Source organism: Ictidomys tridecemlineatus, chromosome 2 (genome assembly GCF_052094955.1).
Source record: "Ictidomys tridecemlineatus isolate mIctTri1 chromosome 2, mIctTri1.hap1, whole genome shotgun sequence".
Classification (NCBI taxonomy): Eukaryota; Metazoa; Chordata; class Mammalia; order Rodentia; family Sciuridae; genus Ictidomys; species Ictidomys tridecemlineatus.
In genome coordinates, this window is record NC_135478.1 from 46139396 (window position 1) to 46154391 (window position 14996).

Here is a 14996-nt window from a genome sequence, read left to right on the forward strand (position 1 = left end):
TTAGAGATTAATAGCTATTGGTCATCTCTATTTCTTTAGAACAAGAGAGAGCCGAACTGAATCTTTTATGAAGTTTTTGATCCTTCTGATTCCTCCAAATGCCTCAGTAAGGGACCACCCCATCATCTTCCACCATCTTTGCAATGGTGGCAGTCAACAGGATATGGTGGTTTCCAGGTAGGTGAGTGGGGACAGAGGAAAGGACAGCTGGGTCAGGCTGAGATCAGAGGTAGGCATGGCCTTCCTTCTTCCTTGTCCTGAGTGGTGTTCTCTGCCAATAACGCCCTTACCATGCTCCAGGCACTGTCTGTAATGCCATTTCCATCTCCATCTTCCATTGACTTCCATTCTCCTCCGAGAAGCCATCCCTGGCCTGCATGTTAGTTACTCCATTGCACTTGTCACAGTTGATTAGATCTGCTGATCTCCTGAGCCACCTAGTGAGCTGTCCAGGAGTGCTGGGGTCATTTCTAACTTTCCTTCCCACTTGGTCCCTTGTGGTCAGCTAGGCACCTAAGAAGGCTCAGTAAACATATCTGGAAGGAATATCTGAGTGTATGAACTGTTAGCTCATGGGTCATGAAGTTGACATTTGTCTTGGGGACAACAGAGCTCCTTAAAAATCTTCAGTCAGCCCCATGGCCAGGATCTTCAACCCACATGGTGGATGGAGGCCCTGACTTGGATGTTCTCCTGCAAGATGGGAGGGCATCCTGCCTCCCTGATCCCACCCACTGGCCCAGGGCACTCCTGCCAAGGCCCAGATGGGGAGACAAAGTGGCAAGAGGGGACCTAAGGCAAAGCTTCTTCGATCAGTCTGAGAGGTTAGGCCAGCTCTTTAGGGCTGTGGAGAATCCAGAAGCACTGAACTTAATAGGCCCCCACAGCCGTTTGTGAATGGGGGCCTGATCATTTGAGGGCAGCTGGGGAAGAGGAAGGACATGGTCTCACAGGAGAATGACACATGGAAAGAAGTCTGCTGAGAGACTGTCAATGTGCATGGGTGGGGAATCAGGGCTGGTTTTTCCATTTAAAAACAATATCAAGCCAGAAGCAGTGGCACATGCCCAGCTACTGGGGAGGCTGAAGCAGAAGGATTGCAAGTTCAAGTCCTGCCTGTGCAACTTGGTGAGACCCTGTCTTAGAACAAACAGAAAAGGTCTGGGGATGAGGCTCAGTGGTACAGGACTACTGGGTTCAATCCCTAGTGCCACAAAAAAAAAAAAAAACCCAAACCAAACAACAACAATAAAACAATTCAACTAGGCACCAAAATTTAAGGGTCAAAGAGGAAAGGGGATGATCATTTAAAATTGCATCATTGCAAGTTCAAAAATCAGGGCCAATTCAAATCTTAATTTTCAAAGTAGGAACCTTTAAATGACATTCAAATGGGGTTCAAACCAATGGCTGCTGAAGAAGGATCCCTGGAGAGAGGAGGGGACCACTGAGCTTACAATGCCCCAGTGGACATGCCATTGTCATCTGAGGTTTCAGACCCAGATGCCATGGATTTCTTCATACCTCTTCTCATTCATTCTTCTTCCTCCATGAGGTGGGTATTTCTCTTTCCATTGTATAGTTGAGGAAACAGAGGCACAGTGAGGCTCAGAAAATTGTCCAAGATTACTCATCTTATTACTGTCAGAGTCACAATCTGAAGCTGGTCAATCTAACTGCATAGCCTGTGCTTTTAGTCACATGCTATACCACCTGTGAAATCAGTCACTGAAGCAAGGTACACTCTACGTAGGGATCCATTTTTATGTTTTTATGTGAGGATGCACCGAGGCACTTCGAGGAAGATTGTAGGACAAGTACTCCCTCTGGCCTTTATTCATTAAATTATTTAAGCACTTATCCATCTACCTCACTAATCAACCAACTAAACAACCATCCAACCAACCAAGCAACCATTAACTGACCAATTAATTAATCAACCAATCCACTATCCAAACCATCATCCATCTCACCAGCCAACTAATCAACCAACCATCCTCCATTACTATAAATTGAGATTAGGAATAGTATCGTCAATTACTAAGGAAAGAGCTTAACTCAGGGCCTCATGATGCTGATCGATTGACATCATCCTTGAGTTGCATGTAAGTACAGCATTCCAGTGTGGCAATGCATGTCTTAAAGTCAGAGGGCAGGTTTGAGGCTTCTGTGGCTGTCCTGTGATAGTTACCCCTGGACTTACTGAAAGGGCTTTGATCAGCAAACTTCAGAGAGTTGCTCTTTCCTAAAGGAAACTACTTTTGATCTAATGATCAGAAAAACTTGGGCTTCCACTGAAAACCTGATGGATTGGCTTTTACTCTGCATACTGAAACTTGAACAATGTTTGTGATCATGATTAAGAATTTTGAGGTGCTGGGTGTGGTGGCCCAGGCTTGTAATCCCAGTGACTTGGGAGGCTGAGACAGGAGGATCACGAGTTCAAAGGCAGCCTCAGCAACCAAGTGGCACAACCAAGACCCTAAACAACTCAGTGAGACCCTTTCTCTAAATAAAATATAAAAAGGGTTGGGGATGTGGCTAAGTGGTTAAGGGCCCCTGGGTTTAAAATCCAGTACCAAAATAATAAAAAATTTAAAAAGAATTTTCATTTAAAATTGCAGCCAGACCCTTAGGGACAAAGTGTACTGTTTTAATTTCATCCTTTATTTATTATGCTTATTTTCTGTTCTTTTCTTTTCTTTTTTGGTACTGGGGATTGAATCCAGGGGCCCTGCACTACTAAGCCACATCCCCAGCCTTTTTAAAAAATGTTTTGGTATTTAACTTAGAGTCAGGGTCTCCCTGAGTTGCTAAAGGCCTCACTCAATTGCTGAGGCTGGCTTTGAACTCATGATCCTCCTGCCTCAGCTCCCCAAACAACTGGGATTACAGGCATGTGCCATCGTGCCCAGCCTTGAATACTTTTTTGAAGTCTACTTCTAATCTATGTTTTCTGGGTTGAAATTGTGTTTGGTTAGGATTTCTTATGTCCTTGTGGTAACCAGAAAGAAAATGAACATGATTATTTGTAAAGTTTAGTATATGTATTGATAATGTTTAGCTAATACAGGGAAAAAAGAAGCTACCTAAGTGTAAGCAGGAGGCCACCATGATTCTCCTTGCTCTAAAGCATGGGCTGGAGGTGTACTGAGTGGATTTTGTAAAAAAAAATGTAAATTTGATGGACAGGCTCAGGGCAGTGACACTTTTTTTCTTTCATATCTGATGGATGGGATTTAAATTCTTCCTTCCAAAAGAAGGAAAGGGAGAGGAAGAGGATTTGGGGACAAAAGCACTATTCTAGAAAGAAAAATTCTGAATTTCAGAGTTTTCAAATCCAGATTTTGGGTTTGCTTATTGCAGGAAATTAACTGAATCACTTAACTATTCCTAGCCTTTGGTTTTCTCTTCTGCAAAAGGGGTCCATAATTCCTACTTAGTTCACTGAGTAGTTATGAGAATGGAAAGAAGAGAGGTCTGAGGGGAAAATCTTGAGAACGGTAATATGAGCTTCACAGAGTAGTCCTAGTGGATCTTATTTCCTACAAATAAAATGTCCAAATTCTATCAGTGCTGTCCATGGTATATTTAAATTCCATTCCCCGAGTCCTTATAAACAAACTATCTGATTGGAGGGAGGAAATAGAAAAAAAAACAAAAAGAAAAGAAAGAAACTATCTGCCCCCTGCCCCTCCTTTTGCTTGAGATTGCTCCAAAGTGACATGTCAGAACTGGCTTTGTTGATAGTGGCATTCTCTTTGTTAGAAAGTGCCGTCTATCACCTTTGCTTGGCCAGAAACAAAAGAAGGCCAGGGATGCATCTTACCTCATCATCGCAGCTAATGGAGCATTTGCCATCCAGAGAGGCACACTGTATGGGGCAAGAACAAGGGAGACTGTGTTATTGGGATGTCCCTGCATCTGCTGTGGCTGCCACTTAGCTATTAAAGTCAAAGCCTGTGATGCAAATCACCAAATTTCATCCAAAGAGAAGGCTTCAAGATGAGACTTGGCTCCCCTCTCCAGAATCAATATCAACTCCAAACAGTCATAAAAGAGACATATAAAGCAATCTGGGGAGGGCTGGCTTTTTTCCATCTATTTTATGTTGTCATTCAATATGGATGATATCTTTTAAAGGTATCAAATCTTTTGGCAACAAGACGTAATTATGTAATTATTTAATTTTAAATCAGTTTCCTATGACTTACCAAAATTCTTGTCTGTGTTCTTAGCATTGCAGTTTTTAAAGTATTTTAACTTAAGAAATGATATAGCATACCATCTTCTTATCCATTCCTCTGTTGAGGAGCATCTAGTTGGATTCCACATCTTAGCTCTTGTGATAACACCCAAGGAACATGGGACTGATATGCTGATATCATTTCCTTCAGATAGATACTTTCAACATTTAGAATTGGATGGGCAGAGGCAGTTTATCAGTATATCACTTTCCATTTGTGCTCTAAGCAAATATCACTAAGAATCCTTAGCAAAAAGAAGGGAAAAAATGTACTCAGAAATATCACTAAGAATTCTTAGCAAAAAGAAGGGAAAAAAATGTCCAAGCAGAATAGCTCAGAGAAGTCCATTGACCAAAATAGGCAGATACATTAAAAAAAAAAAAAAGAAGAAGAAAGAAAGTAAGAAAGAAAACAAATTGGGCACAGTGGTGCATGCCTGTTATTCCAGTGGCTGGGGAAGCTGAGGCAGGAGAATCCAGAGTTCAAAGCCAGCCTCAACAAAAGTGAGGCCCTAAGCAACTCAGTGAGACCCTGTCTCTAAATAAAATACAAAATGTGGCTCAGTGGTCGAGTGCCCCTGGGTTCAATCCCCAGTAAAAACGAGTCACATGAGTGTCTTCTTTTTTTTTTTAAGAGAGATAGAATTTTTAATATTTAGTTTTTAGTTTTCGGTGGATACAACATCTTTATTTTATTTTTATGTGGTGCTGAGGATCGAACCCAGTGCCCCATGCATGCCAGGTGAGCACACTACCACTTGAGCCACATCCCCAGCCCACATATGAGGGTCTTCTTAATTGCAATAAAGAACTCTTCAACTAATCAGGCATCACAACAAGGTTAGGAGGAAGTCACTATGAAAGCCTAATATTAAAAGTTCCCAATAGTAAAAGAAAAATTCCTTACAGAAGGTTGGTATCTTGACCTTATAATTCAAACTGTTCCTAAGAGCAAATTCCCTACTTTGCTCAGCACGTGGTATCTAACATGTTGACAGCCCTTTATTTTGCAGTGAAATGAATGGATATCTGAGCAGCTGACAGTTTATTTTACATTCATCAGCAAACTGGCACTTTTAGTCTCTGGGTACCCAAATGTGAACACCTGTATAATAACAGTGTCGCTAATGCTTCAAGATGCTGATTATACCTTACCTGTCTGCTGGCAGTCCAGAACTTCCTTTGGAAAAACTCAAGTTTCATCTGAATGCCTACAGCTGGAACAAATTATAAATAAGACAGAGCATCAGATATCCCTTTACATAATTATTTAAGATTATCCCTGAAAATTACCCATCAGGGCAAGATGCTGATATAAGCATATCCAAAAAAAAAAAAAAATTACAGGGATGCACACAACTTATTCTTCCAGATAAGAAATTCTTAAGGTTACCTCTACATACAGAACTCTTGCTAAAAACAAATAGAAAACAGTGCAGATGACTCTTTGGAGATACGTTACTTTTCTAAAATTTATTCATATACTTGCTATAAAAATCTCCCAAACACAAGCTGAAATTAGATTTTTTTTTAAAAAAAGTATATTCTAAAGATAAGTACAGAAGGAAATTGACCAAATTATGCAATATGTCTGTGTATGTATATGAATATACCACAATGAATCTATAAAGCAAAGATTAAAAAACAATGAATGAATAGAAGTAAGACCAGTAAAATAGTAAAAGAGGAACAGAGGAGGGAGGAGGGGAGGGAAAGAAGTACTAGGGATTGAAATGGAGCAAATGATATTGCATGTATGTATGATTATGTCAAAAGGAACCCCACTATTATGAACAGCTATAATGCACTAATAAAAACATTTTGAAAAAGATCAGTACTTCTTCAGTTCCACTTTCAGCTATGACTTGCTCTATGAATTTGGATATCTAAAACATGCATTTTGCCTGCCCTTTTGAGATATGACATTTGAAAAGCACTTGACCCCAGGTGGGTATTTAGCAGGGAGTCACTTTGCTATGACAGGACTGAGCTTCTCTGGCCCCCTAGTGTCCACATCTCAATAGTCTTCTCTCCCCAGGAACTCTGGTGAGATTATATGACTCTTTGTCTGTGAAAAGCTTCCTAAAGCAATGGTGCATAGCCGCTCTTGTGATTGAGAGATACTGCAAGTGATCTGAAACCCTGGGAGGCGGAAGGAATGTAGGGGAACTTCAGAACTCAAACATGAACAAGCTCATCATATGTCATCACCCCCCAAATCCATTTAAGCCAGAATTTCCAGGAGTGAGGGTCTCGGTCTGGGGTGTTTCTTAAAGGTCCCTGGGTGAGTCTACTGTTCAGTAAGGGTTGAGGAGGTCAAGGTTGGTGGCTCTGTAAATTGTCTGCCATAGACCTACTAGGCACGATGTGAGCCACCTGGTCTGAATACATCTTGAGCTGTTCTTCCAGGCTTGAAGAAAATTTCCGTGAATATCTGAAGGATTTCGGAGTATGAGGGCTGTGTAGGATGCTTCTAATAAAGCTGGTCTCCATTATGTCGGACCAGATAACAAGGTGAGAACCAGGGTGCAGGCTGGGATTTCCTTAGAGGCACCAGCAACAGAGGTGAGTGCCCTGTGCTGAAGAAGGGCTTGGAACAAGTAGCTCTGATTTTTAAAAAAAGACAGGGAGGGAGTTGGGCATGATGGCATATACCTGTAACATCAGCTCCTCAGGGGGCTGACAATGGTTCCCTGAGAGAGTCACTCCACAGTAGTCTTTCCCTGGTGTTTCCAGCTCTGACAGTCCACAGCTGCCCCTGGCTAACCTCTTACCTCTGAAGTTCTTCCATTAGTTTCCCAGGCCCTTTCTGAGCACCCTTCCCATTCTTTGACGGGGCCCTTATTTTCACCTCCCTAATGAAGCTCGCTGCTCACTCCATGGTGTTTATCCATCTCACATACTTGGAGCCTGCTATCATCTGCCCCTGTTGGTCCTGTACCCCAGCTCCTCAGGGCGCGGTAATCTTTCCTCATGAGTCAGTCCTCTATCCCATTAATCATTCAGGCCAGGTCTCTCTGATCTTTCTCCAGTAGGCTGCATCCTCTCCCTGATTCTGATGCCCTAACCTAGACACCACTTCCCCCACTTTTCATTCACTCCCTGTCTGGGCCATGGGGTTGCTGAGCCAGGGCTCCCACGTAGACCTGACTGCAAACTGGTCTGTTCCATTTCCACCTGGCTGTGTTCCTGTTGGCTGACCCCAGGCCTCCTCCAGCAACAGTGGCCCTGGCTTCCCAGCATGCATTGGGGTTTGCAAGATTTTTCACCTACAAGTTAACATTCTATTTTTTTTTTTTTTGATTAAGAGACTCACAGTTCCATTAGTGGGTCAGTGGCCTTCTCTGTGCTAAGCTGTCTTCTGGGTACTAATGGAAAGGAGACCCCACAATCCCTTGAAGTCTAGTTCAGAAGGAACTAAATGATAAAAATCTATATTAGAGGCCTAAGCACAGAACTGTGGAGTATAGACAGGCTGACTTGGCCTTGGGGAGCTGGTGAGACCTTTGTGGAAAGTAGAACACAGAGCTCCAACTCATAGCAACATTAAGAACAAGGAGAAGATGGTGACCCCACAGGAGGAACTGTGTATTCTGGGGCCTGAGAAGAATGGGGACCTGCTTGTGTAAGCTGAGGTCAAATGGTAAGTGGTCTTAGATGTCTGGCCAAAGCATCTGAAGAAGATGCATCAAGCCAGGGATTAACCTATTTTCTCTGGCTAAATCCAGCCTACTTTTATAAAGTTTCATTGAAACGCAGTCACAACCTTTAGTTTACATACTGCCTGTGGCTACAAGGACAGAATTGAGTGGTTGCAACAGAGACAGAATAGTTCACAAAACCTGAACCATTTACAATCTGGCCCTTTAGAGAAAAAAATAAGCTGAAATCTACTTTACAGAAGTGGTAGAATCCGATTTCCACTTCATCTGCTTCTGAAGTCCTAGGGATTGAACCTGGAGCCTTATGCATGCTAGGCAAGCCCTGAGCTCCATCCCAAGCCCTTCTGATTTCCAGACAGGGTCTTGTTAAATTTCCCAGGCTGGCCTTGAAATTGTGATCCTCCTTCCTCAGCCTCCCTAGTGGCTGACTGTATGTGCCACTGTGTCCAGCTCAGATTTTTTATTTTAGAAGTCCAGTCTGAAAGCTTACAGAGGAAGTTCTAGGCAAAGAGCCTGGACAGTGGGAGACAGAGAATGAAATGTGTTTGCCACTGTTGCAGGCATTGAGCTTGTTATTTCTTAAGCATGAAAATGATTTAAACTACAATAAAATAAAACAAAACAATAAAATTAAGAACAAAAATCCCATCTCAAACATCACTATTTTCCTTTATTTGGTTCCACATGGTTTTTGTTTTTGTTTTTAACCTTTATCAGAGAACACATTTTAGCATCAGTGAGTGCCCCTCCTTGCCCCTCCCCCACAACCGAAATGGAACCTGAGCTATTTGTCATGCCCCGCTATTCTGTCCTTTCAACAGCATTTCAGGCCATAACACTGTATTCTGCTTCAAGTCAGTCTGGCTAATTTAATAAGGAAAACAAGGACAGAAAATGCTTTAGTGAAACCCAAGTCCCAAGGAGAGGGCAGAAAATAAAAACGCCATTCCTGGGGTTTGAAATTTTTTAGACAGTCCAGAAAATCATCCACATATTTTCCCTGGAGTCTGCGGTCCTCTTCACTTCCATTATGAAAGCTCCAGGGCTCCCTGTGGGGAACCTCTATCACAGGGCAGAGACCCAGTCTCCTTCTCATAACAGTATTTGGTGGAACCTTATCACCTCTTAGGAGCTGAACAGACCTCAAGGAAATGATTCCATAGGTTCCTTCCCAGTGTTTGACTATAAAGGAAGAGCCTCCCAGCACAATGACACCCCTCCACACACACACACACCTCTCGCCAAGATACTGGGATGGCCTTTGGAAGTCAGCAAAACAGCAGAATCCCTGTTAAGAGAATTGCCATTGTTAAGAGAATTTTACTGGGGGCTGGGGCTGTAGCTCAGTGGTAGAGTGCTTGACTAGAGTGTGTGAGGCACTGGGTTTGATCCTCAGCACCACATATAAATAAACAAATAAAAGCATTCTGTCCATCAACAACTACGAAAAATAAAAATAAACGAGAATTTCACTGACCCAATTTCTCTTAGGGTTTAAATTATTCAGGTGACTGTTCTTGCAACTCATGTCCATAGGCCAAGAAGGTCTGAGAAGACATTCAGCTTAGGAGCACATTTCACAGAACTTCAAGGAAGTGTCTTCAGATATCCTCTTTTCCCAACCTTCTAACTTTGTATCTTTTTCTTCTCTTGTTCCATCCCTTTTCCCCAGGTTCATGGGAATCCCAGTGCCAGGTGGTATGTTGCAGTGACCAAGACAGAGTGACACAAGAGCCAGGGGCTAAAGCCTGAGGAGGGCAGGTCAGCTGCTACAGGGAGTCACACTTCGGCATCCTTAGACTGACACAGGGCACTGGACAAGCCCAAAACATACAGACTATTTGATTTTCACTCAGATCAAGGTGCATAAAGCTGAGACCTCCAATGCTCTGAATTGGGGCGGTCCAAATTGGTGGCCATTAGCTCCATGTGGCTACGAAAGGTAACATTCAATAAAATTCACAGTTTAGTTCTTTAGTTGCACTAATCACATTTCAAGAGTTCAATGGCCACACAAAGATAGAGGCTACTGATATGGACCATGCCAACCTCGACCATTTCCTTCACTGCAGAGTTCTATTGGACAGTGGTCAGTAATCACACGAGGGATCCCAGAAAAGAACTGAAGGAACAGTCCTTGAAGGAATGAAAGTAAGGCTCTTTACAGAGCGACAGCATCATCACTCCTAGAGGTGGATGGAATGAGGCTGACCCTAATACCAAGGGTTTGGAGAGCTTAGATTGGATTGAACTGCCACAGTGTGAGACAATTTGTCTCTGCAAAGGAAAGTCGCTAGTTTGAGAGAACCCCAAAGAAATCAATCCAGAATGCTCCATGTGGCTACCGCCCCCCAAGATTTATTTATTTTGCTTTATAAAATTTGAGAATACAAATTACATTTCCAGTGCTATTATATTCAAATGCATTCAAGATGAAATCATGCATGCATCTCATATCACGTTAATAGACATGCCTTCAAGTGTAATCCGAAACTCACGAAATAACAATGTTACATGTAAAATTAGAAATAGAATAACTTTTTCATATTGTATTCATTTAGAAATAATTTTCTGTGGGCTTGGCCTCAACTTGCAACATACCCTTAGGAGCACAAATCCGGTTTGTAAAATAGCCCTCACTATGCCTGGCACGCAAGCTCACAATAACACCCCTACTTCCAATCTTGCCTAGTCCTCCAGTCCTACAACACATTCAGATATGCAAGGAGAGCTCATTCGGGATGGAGAAAATCAATCTTGCCACCATGAAGGAATTCTAACCAGATTTTTTTTTTTTTAAACTGGGACACCAGGCTGTGAATCCTGTCCCCATTATTGCTGATATGCAATCTATCACTACTTTGTCTTCCCAAAGAGAGTCACATAAGCTCTGGCTTCTGAACAGAATTTTTGTGAAACAAGGATCCATGAGACTAATGAGCACGATGTGCAAATCATTCACATTATGATTTGTTTCTAGAACTTCTTATTCTTGTAGTTCACAGCCAATACACCTTTCATGCCAATGTGTTAAGACCAGGCAGAAAACACATCCATGATAGATCCAAATGGTTCACAGCTGGAAATGTTCTTTAGGGTAGGATATATCAGTAAGTAAATGCTTTATAAAATCATGATGTCAACTAGCAAGCTCTTAAAATGAATCTATTCCCTTCAGAATTACTGAAAGAGGTGCTCCACCATTGAAACTCTCCTCCCTTCTGGAATTGTGATCATTTATGCACACTCAGGACAAGGCTAGACATGCCAGGGTGCAGAGTGGAAAAATACTGTCCCTGACACTGGTGCTATCAGGTCCACATCTCCTTGGCCACAAAGTGTGGTTCCATGGCCAGGCACTAGCAGGCAGAATGTGGACAAAGACCATTTGTTTCTGGTGCAAAGGCAGAAAGTCACTTCCCGGAGCCTCTCTGCACTAACCTATCCACAAACAGGAGAGTTTCCTTCTAGTAGATTCTATCCCATTGATAGAGCCTACAGTAGAAAACTATCTCTTTATTAGGGAAAGCAAAACTACAGTAAGTTAATAATAAATGCAATACCCGCTGAGGATTTCCCATGCATTTGCTTTCTTAGGAGTAGAACATTCTCTCAAATCCAAATTCTGTGAATAAATGTCCATCTGGGTTTTCTTCTCCAGAGAAAGGCCGCTGGCTGGTCATATTTCTCAAGCAGGCTAGTGGTTATTTTTACAGAGCAAGGTAAATATCTCACACTGAGTCTCTTAGAGATGGTCTCTCTGAATTTTTATTTCTTGGTGCACAATGGCAAAGAATGAGCATAACAAAATGTGGCACTTTTGGTTTCCAACTTGCCTCAATTAACAGTCAACCATAATAGCTGTTTGCCAAGCCACATTTGTTGAAATATTTTCTTCTGTTTGTTTTCAAAATACTTAATCGTCAAGTAGAACTAACAACACATCTGAATGTCACTTCTTTGGACTATTTTACAATTAACCCCGGGTTTGGAACCCAGTCACGGTTCTGGAGTGTTGAAGGAAAGATCCCTTCACCTCTCTTCACATCCAATGTGAGCCCATCCCAGAGGTCTGCTGATGTCCGGGAGAAAAGGACTTACCACGTGAATAACGATTTAAACCCATCATGTGAATGATGACATAACTCATCTGTTAAATATTTCATGTGAAGATTTTTAATGAATTGCAATGATGGAATGTTGGACCCAAAAAAAGGCAACTGAAATCCTGGGACTAATTTGGGTGAAACTGAGAACAGAGGATCCTCACAAAGATGAGTGGGGGAGAAAAGGCAGTTGTCTTCCTGCACCCCCCCCCCCCACCCCGGGTGTCAGGCTGGCAAAACCAAAAGCTTTCTTAAAAGAGGATACATGGAGAGAAATCAAGCAGGGACAATCTCTAGAAAGATATTCAGAACAAAGAAATACATATTGGTGCCAGGCGCAGTGGCATACGCCTGTAATCCCTGTAAGCAGCTCAGGAGGCTGAGGCAGGAGTCTTGTGAGTTCAAAGCCAGCCTCAGCAACAGGGAGGCATTAAGCAACTCAGTGAGACCCCGTCTCTAAATAAAATACAAAATAGGGCTGGGGATGTGACTCAGTGGTCAAGTCCTCCTGAGTTCAATCCCTGGTACCCCCAAAATAAAAAAAGAAATACATGTTTGTTATAATCTTGATAAAGCCTGGATAGTATTATTCCAGAAATTGGAGTGGGGGAGGGGGGACCAATGCTCACAGCAGCAGACACACCTCATAATTTAATTGATGCTGAGAGAAGAATTCTAATGATAAAAAGGGAACAGATATTTTAAATATAACACCCCCCCTCCCAACTGGTTGCATATTTTGCTTCTGAAGTATTCCCTGTGGTAGGAGTGGTGGTGATAATCTTTCTAATATGTACACGTTTTTAATAACAAAGAGCTACATGATGTATGCTGTGGTGAGAGGGAGGGTGGAGAAGCAGGGCTCCCATTATCACCGAATTGACAAGGCCCTAGCGGGGGATTTTCCTTGAAGATGCCTAACTCTGGAGGCCTATTTTAATCTGGAAGCATCCCTACCTATTTTCTGTGCCTGGCTTCTGCGGACAACGTGGAGGAAGACCTGAGCCATTTGCTCACATATTTCTCTCAGGTTCACTTCAGCTATGTCCTGTCCGTCAGAGTTTCTTGGGAACAGTCACTTTGGGTAAAGTCGAATCAATGAACAATTAGACCTGTTTCCTCCATTTGGGGTTCTAATTACTTGACTGGATCAATGTGAAAAAGAAGGAGCAGAGCTGCGGAATGGAATAATAATTTTCTCTGGGCCCCTGAGGTATTTTGGAAACCGTTTTCTAGACCTCATCTGAAGAAACCTATAGTCCCCCTGGCTTCTCCAGGCCACTGGAGCTGGCAGAGGATAGGTTTTGTCAGATCATTTTATGCTCACAAAACTCGTCAAATAATATTATTTCAATAAATTTTCAAGCCAATACATTTTTAGAGTCCATTCCCACCCTTTCAACTTTTCAGAATAAAACACTTAAGCCTTGGGTTTCATTGTATTTTAATCAGGGCTGCACAAATCAATGTCCATTAAGAAAATTATAAGCTTTCCGATCATAGCTCCCTAGTTAATAACTTCTTATGAGGTCTACTAGCTAATAACATTTACCAAAGAGATTATAACCAAACTGGGGGTCAGATGTCTAAAGGTTTCCAAACCCATAGGAGAAGGGCCACATGTATTTGCCAAGCATCTCTGAGCTGGATGTTTGTGTGTATTGAATACCAAATAGCAGTAAAATATTTTTATGGGCGGGTCACTCACAGAGCAGAGGGACACCCCCAGTCCTCAGGCTCATGTTACTGGGTACCGTGAAGGAAAGGGACTTGACCAAGCACACCCAGCTCAATGGAGGGACCCTGAGTTTATTTCAAAGCTGCCAGACTCAAATTCCCTCCAGAGCTGGGTGGCAATGGTGGTGAATCCAGGACCCTCCAAGTCCAGTGCCAGCTAGAATATGACCTGGATACTCCAAGTTATTTGACACTGCAACAGAAGCAGAAATCTAGACAATAGTATATAGAAAATTCAATGGAGAGGCTAGGGAGGTGACTCAGGGGTAGAGCCTAGCATGTGTGAGGCATTGGGTCCAATTCTCAGCACTGCATATAAATAAATGAAATAAAGGTTCATTGGAAAATAAATAAATTAAAAAATTTTAAAAAAGGAAAGAAAAATAAAGGTCCATTGACAACTAAAAAATATTTTTTAAAAAAGAAAATTCAATTGAAAAAATTTATAGGATTGCCAGAGAAAATATTTTTGATTAGTTAAATGAGGCAACCTCTGGCTTCGGGTCACAGTGCACCATGACCCAGAGGGACCTCTGCTTCACACTGAGCCCTGGGAGGGCTAAAGTCTGCATCTGTAGCTTAATTCAGGCTGGGAACCAAGGCCACCTCCATCAACTTTTCTGTTATGACTTCACAATGTGTTCCAGAAAGATAATGTCAGTAAAAATAGTTCATGAGGAATTTATTCCAAACATCGATATTTCTGAACAGGTCTGATCAAATAATTCTCCTTATTAGGATAAAATGGATCAAATAGGGAAACTGGCTATTAAATAATCAATGTTCAGCCTAGATTCAAGACAAGTCCACCAGTCTTAAGGGAGCCCAATTCCAAGCAGATCCCCACATTGTAAGACCACCTGTACGACAAAGCCCTATGAATACTTGACTTGCCTGGAGTCCTCTTGTGGGGATGCACACTGAGTGAGTCACTGCAGTCTGAGGCTGTGCTCACTATGACATCAATTATTTCTCTCTGGAGAACAGTTTTTTCCACTGAGGTGGTATGGACCTTATCTTGAGGGTGGTGGAGAGCTAGGAAAACATTCTCTGTCAGGGGAAAGAAGGGTGTTCATATCTAACGATATGAACAGATCTGTGCTTTGGAAATGCCTAGGTGGCAGCCACAGGGTCCATATAAGGGGAACTGGGCAGGAGTGGAGAGCAGCCAGCCCACTGGGTACGAGCTGCTGCAAAGGTGCGATCCCGTTTCTGACCCATCCCGATGGAAGGCAGATGGGAACT

General features: G+C 42.4%; 1 protein-coding gene across 5 annotated transcripts in view; it reads right to left on the reverse strand.

Moving 5' to 3' along the window:
* The window catches only part of Cacna2d3 (calcium voltage-gated channel auxiliary subunit alpha2delta 3), an 873532-nt gene that overhangs the window by 98531 nt on the left and 760005 nt on the right, over positions 1-14996 (reverse strand). For all 5 annotated transcript variants that reach the window (XM_078038406.1, XM_078038403.1, XM_078038405.1 and 2 more), the window contains 2 exons: positions 5402-5463; positions 3830-3874 (listed from right to left, as the gene is read on the reverse strand). In XM_078038406.1, coding sequence (XP_077894532.1) covers positions 3830-3874; positions 5402-5463 — 107 coding nt within the window. The remainder of the gene's footprint in view (positions 1-3829; positions 3875-5401; positions 5464-14996) is intronic.